Source organism: Vicia villosa, linkage group LG4 (genome assembly GCF_029867415.1).
Source record: "Vicia villosa cultivar HV-30 ecotype Madison, WI linkage group LG4, Vvil1.0, whole genome shotgun sequence".
NCBI lineage: Eukaryota > Viridiplantae > Streptophyta > Magnoliopsida > Fabales > Fabaceae > Vicia > Vicia villosa.
Window position 1 is genome coordinate 16,268,321 of NC_081183.1, and position 11,507 is coordinate 16,279,827.

Consider the following 11,507-nt stretch of genomic DNA (forward strand, 5'->3'; position numbering starts at 1 on the left):
TATACAAAATTTATTTAATTGTTATCATCAAAACACTAAGATAAGATTAGAACCAAACTATGTTCTAACAAATCCTTCTTTCTCTTAAGTCATAAGATAAGAAATAGTCACCTGCTGCCTTCTTTCATGGTTGACAACCTTTCATGCTTAATTTTTTTTTCTTTTATAAGATAAGAAAAGTGTTTATAAGAAATAGTGTGAACATATTCCATATGCTTAATTCCATCTTCACATAGTGTGAAAAGAACAAAGTTGAACTTAAGATGCTCTCCTTAGTTCATTTCCAATTTCTATCTATTTTATTATTAGCACAAACGGCAACATCCAAGCACACCCAAAATAGAAAAATGTTTATTGATTATGTGTTACGTTTTTAATAAATATATTTGTGACTCAACACATGTACTTCTGTGGTGTATAGTTTGAATATCATTTAGCGTAACGGTTTGTGTCATACGCAAGACATATATAGACAATTTAAATTTGAATATTTTTTTCTAGAACATGTAAAACTTTTGTATTAAAAAATAATCATGTAAAAATGTTGGTGTGAAATTTTGTTTACTGCGAACCAATTATACTTTTAAAACATTTTTTTTAATGATCTTTTCCTTTAAATTGGTGTCATCTTTGAAAGCAAATCAGTGTCGTTGTTGAGAGTATGCAAAACAGATTACTGTATATGATTTAAAATTTAACACAGTTAAATTATAATTAATTAAGATTCACAAAATATGTCATTGATAAATGAATTTTTTATTTACTTTTAAGATTAAATTGTGGTTAACCTAGTCTTTGAAATCTTGATACGCCAATCTAAAATTAAATAGCATGCATCTATCATTTTCATGTGTAGGTGATCCAATAAGATTACACTAGTCTTGAAGGCATGAAACACCACTTTTCTACTGTCATAAGAGATTCCATGATGCAACCGTTATTTTCAAATGATAATTGCATGTTTTTCCAAGTCCATGCAACAACTATAAATAGTTGAAGCCTTTTCTCATTTTTCCACAAACCAAATAACCAATCTTGCATTCCATTTTATCTTTGTATTCTCTCAAACTTCATCTCAATCCAATGGGTTCATTCCAAACCTTCAACTTTGAAACTCAAATTCCCCAAGAGCTCTTGATATCTCAAATCATGCAAATTCATGCAACAATCTCAAAGCTAGAATCTCTTAGACCATCAAAACAAGTCAACACCCTTTTGACTCACTTAGTCAAACTTTGCACCCTCCCTTCATCCATTGACATTGAAGCCTTACCACAAGAGGTTAAGAAAATGCGTGAGAGCCTAATTCCCATTTGTGGCAAAGCCGAAGGACTTCTAGAGCTCGAATTCTCAACTTTCATTAGTCTCACTCCAAATCCAATGAAAAACCTAACACTTTTTCCTTACTACGGAAACTATGTTAAACTAGCGAACTACGAGTACAAAATTCTCGAACAAAACGGGGTCACAAACGCGAAAAAAATAGCTTTCATCGGTTCCGGTCCAATGCCGCTAAGTTCAATCATATTAGCAACTCATCACATGGAATCAACACAATTTGATAACTTTGATATTGATGAGAAGGCTAATGAGGTTGCTAGCAAGATTGTGGATTCGGATAAAGCGCTTGAGAAGAGGATGAAGTTTGTGACACAAGATGTTATGGAAGTTAAAGAGAGGTTGGGAGAATATGATTGCATATTTTTGGCAGCGCTTGTTGGAATAAGTAGAAGTGAAAAAGTGAAGATTTTGGGACATATAAGAAAGCATATGAAAGAAGGTGGTGTTTTGGTTGTGAGAAGTGCAAAAGGGAGTAGAGGTTTTTTGTACCCTATTGTTGAAGAAGATGATATGGTGAATTTTGAAGTGCTTACTATCTTCCATCCAACAGATGATGTGATTAACTCGGTTATTCTTCTTCGTAAGCCTTATGCTTGATTAATTGGTCTTAATTATCAAATAAGTTGGATTTTTATTATTATATAGTTTATGTTCAAATTAAAATGTGGGTTGTTATGTACTATAGTGCTTGCGTCGTTTGTTTTGCTTGATAAGATGGTTGAAAGTTATGTATTGTATTTCTTAATAAGATAATAAATGAGTGTTTTCGTATTCTCGAGAGGCATATATCGGAGGAAATTTCAAAAACTTACTTGGCAAAATAAGAAATAAAGAAAACAAAGTAACCTAAAACATTAAAACTTTATGTAGAGCAAGTTTATCAATTGTAGAATTAATTCTTCGTCCATTCTATATTTTTTGCGTCAAGGGCAAAATAAGAAATAAAGAAAACAAAGTAACCTAAAACATTAAAACTTTATGTAGAGCAAGTTTATCAATTGTAGAATTAATTCTTCGTCCATTCTATATTTTTTGCGTCAAGGGCTATGTTTGATATAGAGAAGAAAGTTAGAAGGGAGAGAAAGAGAAAAAAAATGGAGAAAGATGTGAAAATTATTAGACTTTAGTTTACTTTACAAAAACATTTTGTAGTTATATCTTTTTAATTGTGTTAATTTTATTGGTTAACAAGATACTAATCTTTTAGAATGTTGTTTCAGTTATTTTTCAACATGGATCAAATTATTTCAATGAAACCATTGTGAAAAATAATTTAAACCATACAACTTCTTTCTTACTTAAAAATAATTGAGCAAGACTAACTGATCTTTTTCAAAAGGCGTGAAGTCTAAATACTATTTATTTAGTATTAAAATCATTTGTAAACAAAATGCAAGAATAAACAGCTGTGACATGCAGGACTTCAAATTTAATCTCCTTTTCGCTGAATCATGAGGTAGATTAATAATGAACGGTTGAGATTTTCCCCTAGCCATGCTCGTTTTCATGCTTAGTAAGAACAGGTTGTGTTTTATTTCCGAATTGAGTGATAAATCCTTCAAATATCATCATAACGTCCCACTGTCATGGGGCTAATGATTTTTTCAATTTATAACAAGTACAATCATAAAATTGGCAGAATATATCCACAAGCCATATACAGCCTCATCTAAGATGCAAAATTTGTTGAGCAACATTATAGAAAAATATGATTTTGCTCCAATACAAGACTAAAACAGATTGTACAAAATGAATAGAATTCCGCATACTCTCCTCAAAAATTCAATAAAACTTCGTAGCCTCCAGGGAGAAAGAGAACATATGGCAAGACATGATATCTGAACTTCTACATTAAATATGCATGGATCACCTAAGAAATTCTTTACAAAGCCACTGTGAGGAAAACTTGAATGATTGTCTCCACATCTGCCACAATCGCCATCAGTATCTTAAAGAGTCAGTATGTGACAAACCCAAACTGAGCATCCCAATATGGTTAACATCATTCCCATGATAATTAGTAATACAGTATACACACCACACCAGGTCTCACTAGCAACACAGATCAACATGCTGCAACATTTTGGGGGGAAAACACAAACTATCAATGACTTTTAATTTGCATTTATCACTGTCGGAACTCTAAAGGCTTCAAAAATGGTAAAATCAGTAGAATAAAATTATAGATCACCACATACCGTGTTATGATCAAGGTCCTTCAACATGTACTTTTTCTTGGCTAAATGATTGGAGACGTGCAATTAGCTCCTTTCTAAGTGACTCAGGAATCTGTGATGTGAAAACACTCCGGGCATCTTGTATTAACTTCCTGCAAGGCATGTAGAGCATATCCAAGTCAAGAATTATCACAAAAGACAGTGAAATCTCATTTAACATAGTTCAAATACTAAGAAATGGGAAAGGAAATTTTCAGTGCATATTTAAAAAAATTTAAAGTACCAAAGCACCCAAATAAGAACACTTTAAGATTGTACCCCAAAAAAGAACACTTTAAGAAACACTCATTATATTTAAACTGGGATTTCAGCAACCCTTGGTTTCGTCATTCATTTTGAACATAGAATATAACAACCACCACTCTTACAAGCTAAAGGTATTAACTTCTGGAAGAAAAAAGAAGCTCTAACAAAAAAAATATTTCAAGGCAATAGCAAACAGCCTAAAATTCCTCAGTTGTACAATATACCTCCACGAGTCCTTAAACTAATGCAACTCTGCCGGTGCAGAGGAACATAGTTGGTCTCGAGACAAGAAAAAATAACAGGATTATTTTGAAAATTCAACAATCAACATAAACTCAATCGAATCACCGCGACATTGATCAACAATACAATGATTTATGTCGTAAATCTCAGATAGCAGCAGATAGCGTCGGACCCGAAAAATGCTAAAGTGGTAGGAGGATACCCGCTATTGCAAACTAAACATAAATCCTAATAAAATAGAGTTAGACTGTTTGAGTATTAGAAGGTAAAATTGGGTTTTCCCTTCAGTTGTAACTGGATTTGATTCAGTTAAAAAGTTAGTTGCAAAGATGGCAACTGTTTTCATTTATAGAGCAAACAGTTGACCTACTATAGCAGGTAAGATTTATTCAAGCTGACAGTTATCAGTCTTGATGGTTCCAACTAACTAGCATACATTCAAAATTGTGGCAGTTACATTTTTATAATTTGTCAATAATGTAATTTTTTTTAGGAATAAATAGAGACAGGGAAGTGGTTATTGGATAGCTATTGAATGATAATGGAAAGGAGAGACCATGCTCTCTAATTCTTGGAAGAAAATTATATGGTAACCAGAGACCAATCTGTTCTTCGTGTCTCAATGTCAGTTTTTGGTGTGATATACGCTGTAATTACACTGGTCCTCTGTTTTAATGCAGAATTCCTGAATTCAATAATAGTCATTGTTGTTGTTTTTTCCTAAATCTATATCCATATAAATACCAATTCTATCAACTGGTAACAGAGCACTACAATCCCCCGGGAAATTGACTGTTTTAACAAGAATATTGGAATAACGCAGTGAGGCTTTAGAATGTGGATTTGAAGGGTTGCTTGTTGAGCAGCAAACTCTGGAACAGAATATGCAAGAACACATTAAGTGCTTGGAAACACAATGATAGTTACAAGCCTTGGCTGAAACAGTAAGTGGAATTTTAAATGTGGAAAAAGAGCACACGGAGCACTTGGAAACGTGAGGACAGTTACATATACAAAACATAGTGCATAGAATTTGTATGCATAAATCTAAACTGTAGAGGAAGTGTATCACAAAGGGCATAACAATATTGGGCGTCAATTTCATTTCAGAAACGTAGCGAAAGGTGTAGGAAATTGAAAATTTCAGACATTGATGCCACTTGGGAACCGGTTGCTACTATCATAGAAACATGTTTAGGAAGCAATAACATATAACACAAACAATAAATAGAACCTAGGATAGGAGAAGAGATTCACAAGTATCAAAAAAACTAAGGGATAATATCCTAAACTTCATAAGCTCATACTGAGAACAAACAGTAGAGCAAGAACCATTGTACAGAGAGGACAAAACAGGGACTCGGAACAGAGTAATTAATAGAGGTGGGACTCAAAACAGAGTAATTAATAGAGGCTTAGAAACAGAAGAATAGAATAGTGACTCAGTGCATACTACATAGAATAATAAACGGATATGGCGGCACAACCCAAAATATGCCAGTTTTTTTATCAAAAGCAGTAAATACTTGAGGCAAACAAGTTTAACAATGACAAGGTCCCAAACACATCTTAAAAGTGGGACCCAGAGCTGGATGTCCCTTAACAAAACTGAATGGGCAAACAAATTGAACAGGACTAAGACAGCGAGAACTAGGACTAAATTCCAAGTCAAGCACCGGAGAAGCCGACAGACGCGATAAACGGTAGTGCCGTGCTTGAGCGTGTGGATCTGTTTTTGGAGTAGAAAATTGAGATTGTGTAAATTGGGAGATTCGAACACGATAGAGGTGGTTGTGACAGAAAACGCGTCCCAAAAAAGTTTGCGGTGACAGCTACTGGAAGTGGAAAAAGATGGAAAAGCAACAAAATATTACAACTTTTTCCACAAACGTCTAATCACATTTCACCGTCCTACTACATCATACTAATATTATCTCAACACTTATTTACACTATGGCAAGACGGTGAAATATTACACTGCTGTTGCATAATGATTAAACTCTAGATTAAATTCATTCTCGTGCAAACTTTAAAAGTAATAGTGAAAATGGTTTTTTTTTTAATTTCACGGATTTGTGCTACAGCCATGTTAATGTGAAATATCAATATTCAACAGTCCAATGCATAAAGCAAAATGGAATATGATCAAACTTACCTTTTAACATCACTCTTTAAATTCTCTGCTTCTTTTTCATGCAACCTTTTTCTCATACTCATATACTCATCAACCTTATCTGCCCAGCCACTTGACCTCAAAACTGACTTTGCTTCTTTCCCAAGACTGGTTTTGAAAATAAAGTATCAGTATCAGGCATATAATGGCTTTATTAGTGTGAAGGTATTGAACAGAGTGTCAAAAGAAATAGGCGAGCAAGTGTATAAAGGCATGAAAAAGACAGCAACTAGCAAGAGGAGTTAAGTACGGAATGATTTAACAAGAGATATCCAGAGAAAAATATAACTTTAGCATATTTTAGCATGTGAAATACTGAATAGAGAGACAAGGAAATGAAGAGATAAATCATGAAAAAATAGGTTATTCAGTCTTCAGAGCACCCACTAATTATTACTGATCCAAAATATTTCCTTGAATTTGAAGGGCTAGGTGGACTGTATACCAATTACCAGATGGCATTCCTTACCCGGCAATAAGGCTATCCAGACAATAACTAATACCAAAGCCTTAATGAAATTTAGATTCAAAGAAAAAAAATGTCAAACACTAGCTAACTTAAACAGTCTGAACTGAACCACCAAATTCTAAACGTGTGTATGAAACACTGTCAAAAGTATAAGAGGGTGCATTTCAATTTTCAATATATATCAGAAAACATAAAATATAGTTAGGCATTAATTGAAGATTCAAGTTTTCATTTAAACCCATAATAAAATAAAATTAGAATGGAAAAAATCAATAAAAATTTGAGTTAAGGTATATATGATCATACTTGTCTTTCAGTTCTTCAACTCTAGCACGAGACTGATCATCATGTGCAAGCAAATTGCATGGAGCCTCCTGTACTTTTCTCTTATTCCCTAACATTTTAGATTTGTTGATGACACCGTTACTTTCTCGCTTAATGTTGCCAGGCCCTGTACCTGATATTACTTGGCTTCTATCGATATCTTCCGGAGGATCTGGTTTTACATAATCGGTATCAACCGTCTGAATACCAGTGTATCCATTTGTTACTGTCGACTCCTTTCTTATCGAGTTGTTAGCAACATCAACCTTATTTTTGGCAAAGCCATTCATGGTGGGTAATGATGAAGAAGGATCCTTCCTACCATTTTCCAAAGAAACTAATTCTTTTGCATGCCCATTTGTTAATAATGGCTGACTACTAGTCATGTCAACTTTCCCATTGACACTTACATGGGCAGGACTTTTTTTGGAAGTGGAACTACCATTAATGTCAAACTTCACTCGTAAGCCAGAAGGAACTTTACCAATCTTAGATACACTCGGCATATCTTTCCAAGAAGATTGATCAGAATTTGATTTTGCTTTGGCTGTTTTGAGTTGTACATCAACCTTAGAAGATTCGGATGTCTGACTCCCGTTGGAATGATGGGGCTTTACACCATTAGATGCAATAGAACTACTAACTGATGCTGGCCTTTGGTTAGTTCGAGAGAAAAAAAGGATATAAACCTTTTCAGACAAAACTTCCTGCAGGGTTGCAAGTGTTACACAAGAATCATCACAGCAATACCACCTACCCATTGCATCCTGTGAACAGAGTAGAAAAGTACAACCTTAACCATAAATTAACATATTGACTACATAACTTGCATTTATATAGACTAGAAATCCACAAACCTTTACATAAGCGTAATAGTGACCAGATTCCTGTGAGTATCCTGAATGCACAATAGTACCGAAGAGCTTATATTCTGGTTGTGGATCCTACACAAAAAAAGATTGTTAGAAAGAAAGTGAAACATAATATTCGAATAAGGGAAAAAAGGCAGACTACAAGCTAACAAAAACATACACAGAATCATTGTTAGTCTTCACCAAGTAATTTATGTTTTTAAACGTTAGAACCGAGGAGGCTAAGGGTCCAATTGATGGAGAGTTGCAGTCCAACTGTGGGTTAAGATTTGGCAAGTAAACGCTAGAAGGGAAGAAAGGGAATTATGCAATGTGTTAACGAGGTAAGGTTGAGTGTCCATGGTTGGTTACCACGTAAGAGGACCTATCACTCGAAAAGGGAAACATAGAGAGAGTGTGTCAGGGAGGAATTAATTTGGCATTCTGCTATTCTATTTTCCTTCTGGGTGTAAGGTGGGATGAGGTGCTTGCAACCTTTGAAAGAACTATGCTTTAGATATCAGAGGGGGACTTTAGTATTTAACCTATTTGGTGAAAATACAGTATTTATCATACTTTTCCTTTTTCATTCTCCAACAGAGTGATTCATAAATGTATGGTATTGTAGCACCTTTCACATCCCACCTATTAGTTTTAAGTCTCACGCAAGTCCCACTTTTTCAATTAAATACCACCACAAAGTATCTACTAGTTGTTATTTAAGGGGTACAGTTATTATAACAATAACTACAGTTACAAAAACAACTACAGCAAAAAGGAGATACAAGAAACGGTAAAACTAATCATGTATGATTAACCAAACAAATTTAGCTAAAATAAACATAGCAAATTATTGGAAAGCTTCAGAAGAGACATTCGCCCCCCGTGATTTTGGAGAATAATTTGGATAAGTGGAATATCAAAATTTGGAGACTACAGAGTGACAAGCTTAAAGAAAGAACCAGACACAGATATCTAGCAAGCATGCCTTAAGAACCTATTATTATGTCAAGTGTGCCTCAATGTGCAAAAACTGACACACTATCACAGTAACTAGCTCAAAACAAACACTAAACATACCTGGCTTGCTTTGCACATGAAGCTAGAAAGCACCAAAACCTCTTCAAATCCAACAGTCTTATCAATCTTGCCACCCAATATGCCCTCAAATCTCTACAATCCAAATTCATCAACACACCATCATTACAAAAAATAAAGAACAACAAATACAAACAAACCTAAAACAAAGAACAACAATAAAACCAATGTTATAAAATGGAGGTGATATAGCACTACAGTGTAGCAAAATTTGAAAAAAAACACTATAGTTTTGCAATACGCTATTATAATAAACCATGTTTCAAATAGTGGCTATTGCGGTGCCATAGGCACTATAGCTTAAGCAAAATTCGAACAGATTGATATTGTCCCACAATTCGCTATTAAGTACAAAGTATAGTCAAATAAACACTATAGCAGCGGTATAGCACTATAACATAGCGGAATATGAACAAACAAACAACTATTTTCTAAGAAATCTGAATATAACCAACCAACCAACCAACCTTGAGCTGTATCACAAGTACATTAGGTGCTTGAAGTATAGACATCTGCTTCTTAGCCGTCACCAACTTCTTACAACTAAACATCATCCACAAATCAATCAATAAAACCCTAAGCCTAAGAAAACAAAATCGAAAAACGAAAAAGAAAACAACAAGCACTCACTCACCCATCACATTTGTACTTATTGTTTCCATCTAAAACCTCGGGCTGAAAAAACTTCTGCATAGAATCCCTAAGCGAATTACTATGAAAAACATCTAAACTAATATCCATCATCTCATCAACCTTATTCGATTCGTATCCGCAACATAAACACTTAACCTGACTCTGCAAAGCACCACCAAAAATCTCCTTCACAACTGAAGCACCACCTTCACCTCCGCCGCCTCCTTTCTTCCTAAGCTTCTTCAAACGAAGACACGAGTTATGACAAGCATCAATAACATACCGAAGAAACTCGTGCGCATCCTCTTGTCGACCGCAGCGGAAGTGCTCGGCGAAGAGACGTAGACAGCTTAGGATCTTTGAAGGAGCGTCGGATGTGAGATCCGCACGGAGTAAGCGAGCAATTTGTTTCTCGAGTATGCAGAACGGACACGAAGAACCAGGAGAATCACCTGAAAAAGTTCAAAATTAGGTTAGGTTACAGAAATCACAGAAAATTGAAATTGAAGAGAGAGAGAAAGAGAATTGTTACAGGGAAGGGAATGTTGAGAACGGAGAGAGAAATTGGCGAGAGGAGGAGTGAAAGTGAGGCACTGAAGAACGCTATTGAGGTAGCAGGAGTTGCCGAGGTTGCGAAGACCTATGGGAGGAGCGGTTTTGCGTTTGTGAGAGAGGAGATTAGGTTGCCAGGACATCTGCAGAGCCATCAGCGCCGACGGCGACAACACGGTGAAGCCACCACAGCATTGGACGGCGTTGCCGTCGTCGATGGGGACCTCAACAAGACTGAACGCCGCCAACGCCACCGCAATCGCATCGCGCGAATTCGATAGCTATAGAGGTTCTTTTCAGTTCTTTCTTTCCCTCTCTGATTCTGTTATTTTTTATTTTTATTTTTATTTTTTTCTTCTAGGACCTTCTTAGTTCTTTCTTACCATAATTTTGTTTTTTGGTACAGAATTCTTACAACAGTATAGTATTAAAAGGAAAATAAATATATAGTAATACGTAGTAAGAAAGAGGAAGATAAGGAATTAGAATATAAAAGAAAATTTGATTTTCTTTTAATGGACAATTAATTATATTTGTTATAAAAATATATCATCTTCAAATATCAAATATTATATATATATATATATATATATATATATATATGAGGAGGGTTATATTTATTCCAAGAGTAAGTTATCAACACTTACTCCCCATCTTGACCATTAATTCTTCTCAATCTAATGGTTAAAATTAATGAGTATTGATTTTCTCTCTCCATATTTAATTACTCATTAATTTTAACCATTAGATTGAAAATAATTAATGGTCAAGATGGGGAGTAAGTGTTGATAACTTACTCTTGGAGTAAATATAACCCTCCTATATATATATATATATATATATATATATATATATATATATATATATATATATATATATATATATATATATATGAGGTGGGATCAAATTACACCCGAAGAGTTACACCACGAGTTACACTCGTTCAAAAACTACATCTCGAATTAATATTTTTTAAATTCAACCGTTGGATTGAAACATAATATCATATAGATCATACCTATAAAGTTTGAGCTTAATCTATAATGATTTACTATATCATCAAGATATCCAAAGATTAACGTTAAAATGAGCTTTCATATAACGTTAATTTTGATGTGATTCAATGACATAGTAAATCATTATAGATTAAGCTCAAATTTTATAGGTATGATCTATATGATATTATGTTTCAATCCAACGGTTGAATTTAAAAAATATTAATTCGAGATGTAGTTATTGAACGAGTGTAACTCGTGGTGTAACTCTTCGGGTGTAATTTGATCTCTCCTCTATATATATATATATATATATATATATATATATATATATATATATATATA

General features: G+C 34.2%; 2 protein-coding genes across 3 annotated transcripts; one reads left to right on the forward strand and one right to left on the reverse strand.

Annotated features, from left to right (window-relative positions):
- The first annotated feature begins 1,007 nt into the window (after positions 1–1,007).
- On the forward strand, positions 1,008–2,117 carry LOC131598894 (nicotianamine synthase-like). Its single transcript, XM_058871461.1, has one exon. The coding sequence runs from the start codon at positions 1,084–1,086 to the stop codon at positions 1,936–1,938; it is 855 nt and encodes a 284-aa protein (XP_058727444.1). The 5' UTR covers positions 1,008–1,083; the 3' UTR covers positions 1,939–2,117.
- Positions 2,118–2,904: 787 nt separating this feature from the next.
- Positions 2,905–10,521, reverse strand: LOC131594584 (ubiquitin carboxyl-terminal hydrolase 25). 2 transcript variants are annotated; one of them, XM_058866759.1, is made up of 9 exons: positions 10,148–10,521; positions 9,617–10,067; positions 9,450–9,525; positions 8,965–9,057; positions 7,891–7,977; positions 7,016–7,800; positions 6,223–6,348; positions 3,540–3,670; positions 2,905–3,267 (listed from the first exon to the last, which is right to left on the reverse strand). In XM_058866759.1, exons 1-8 carry the CDS (start codon positions 10,320–10,322, stop codon positions 3,550–3,552), a joined length of 1,914 nt encoding a protein of 637 aa, XP_058722742.1. In that variant the 5' UTR covers positions 10,323–10,521; the 3' UTR covers positions 2,905–3,267; positions 3,540–3,549. The 2 variants fall into 2 exon arrangements, with proteins under 2 accessions (XP_058722742.1, XP_058722741.1); XM_058866758.1 differs by having other exon boundaries at positions 2,905–3,414; positions 10,148–10,519.
- Positions 10,522–11,507: the final 986 nt, after the last annotated feature.

What these genes read in the sequence shown, in the direction of transcription:
- LOC131598894 (XM_058871461.1), top strand. Translation starts at nt 1,084, where the DNA reads ATGGGTTCATTCCAAACCTTCAACTTTGAAACTCAAATTCCCCAAGAG.
- LOC131594584 (XM_058866759.1), bottom strand. Translation starts at nt 10,322, where the DNA reads ATGGCTCTGCAGATGTCCTGGCAACCTAATCTCCTCTCTCACAAACGC. An exon ending in TACTTGTGATACAGCTCAAG is followed by an intron (nt 9,058 to 9,449) that starts GTTGGTTGGTTG and finishes TTTGGATTGTAG; the next exon opens with AGATTTGAGGGCATATTGGG. An exon ending in TTAAAGAGTGATGTTAAAAG is followed by an intron (nt 3,671 to 6,222) that starts GTAAGTTTGATC and finishes CATGCCTTGCAG; the next exon opens with GAAGTTAATACAAGATGCCC.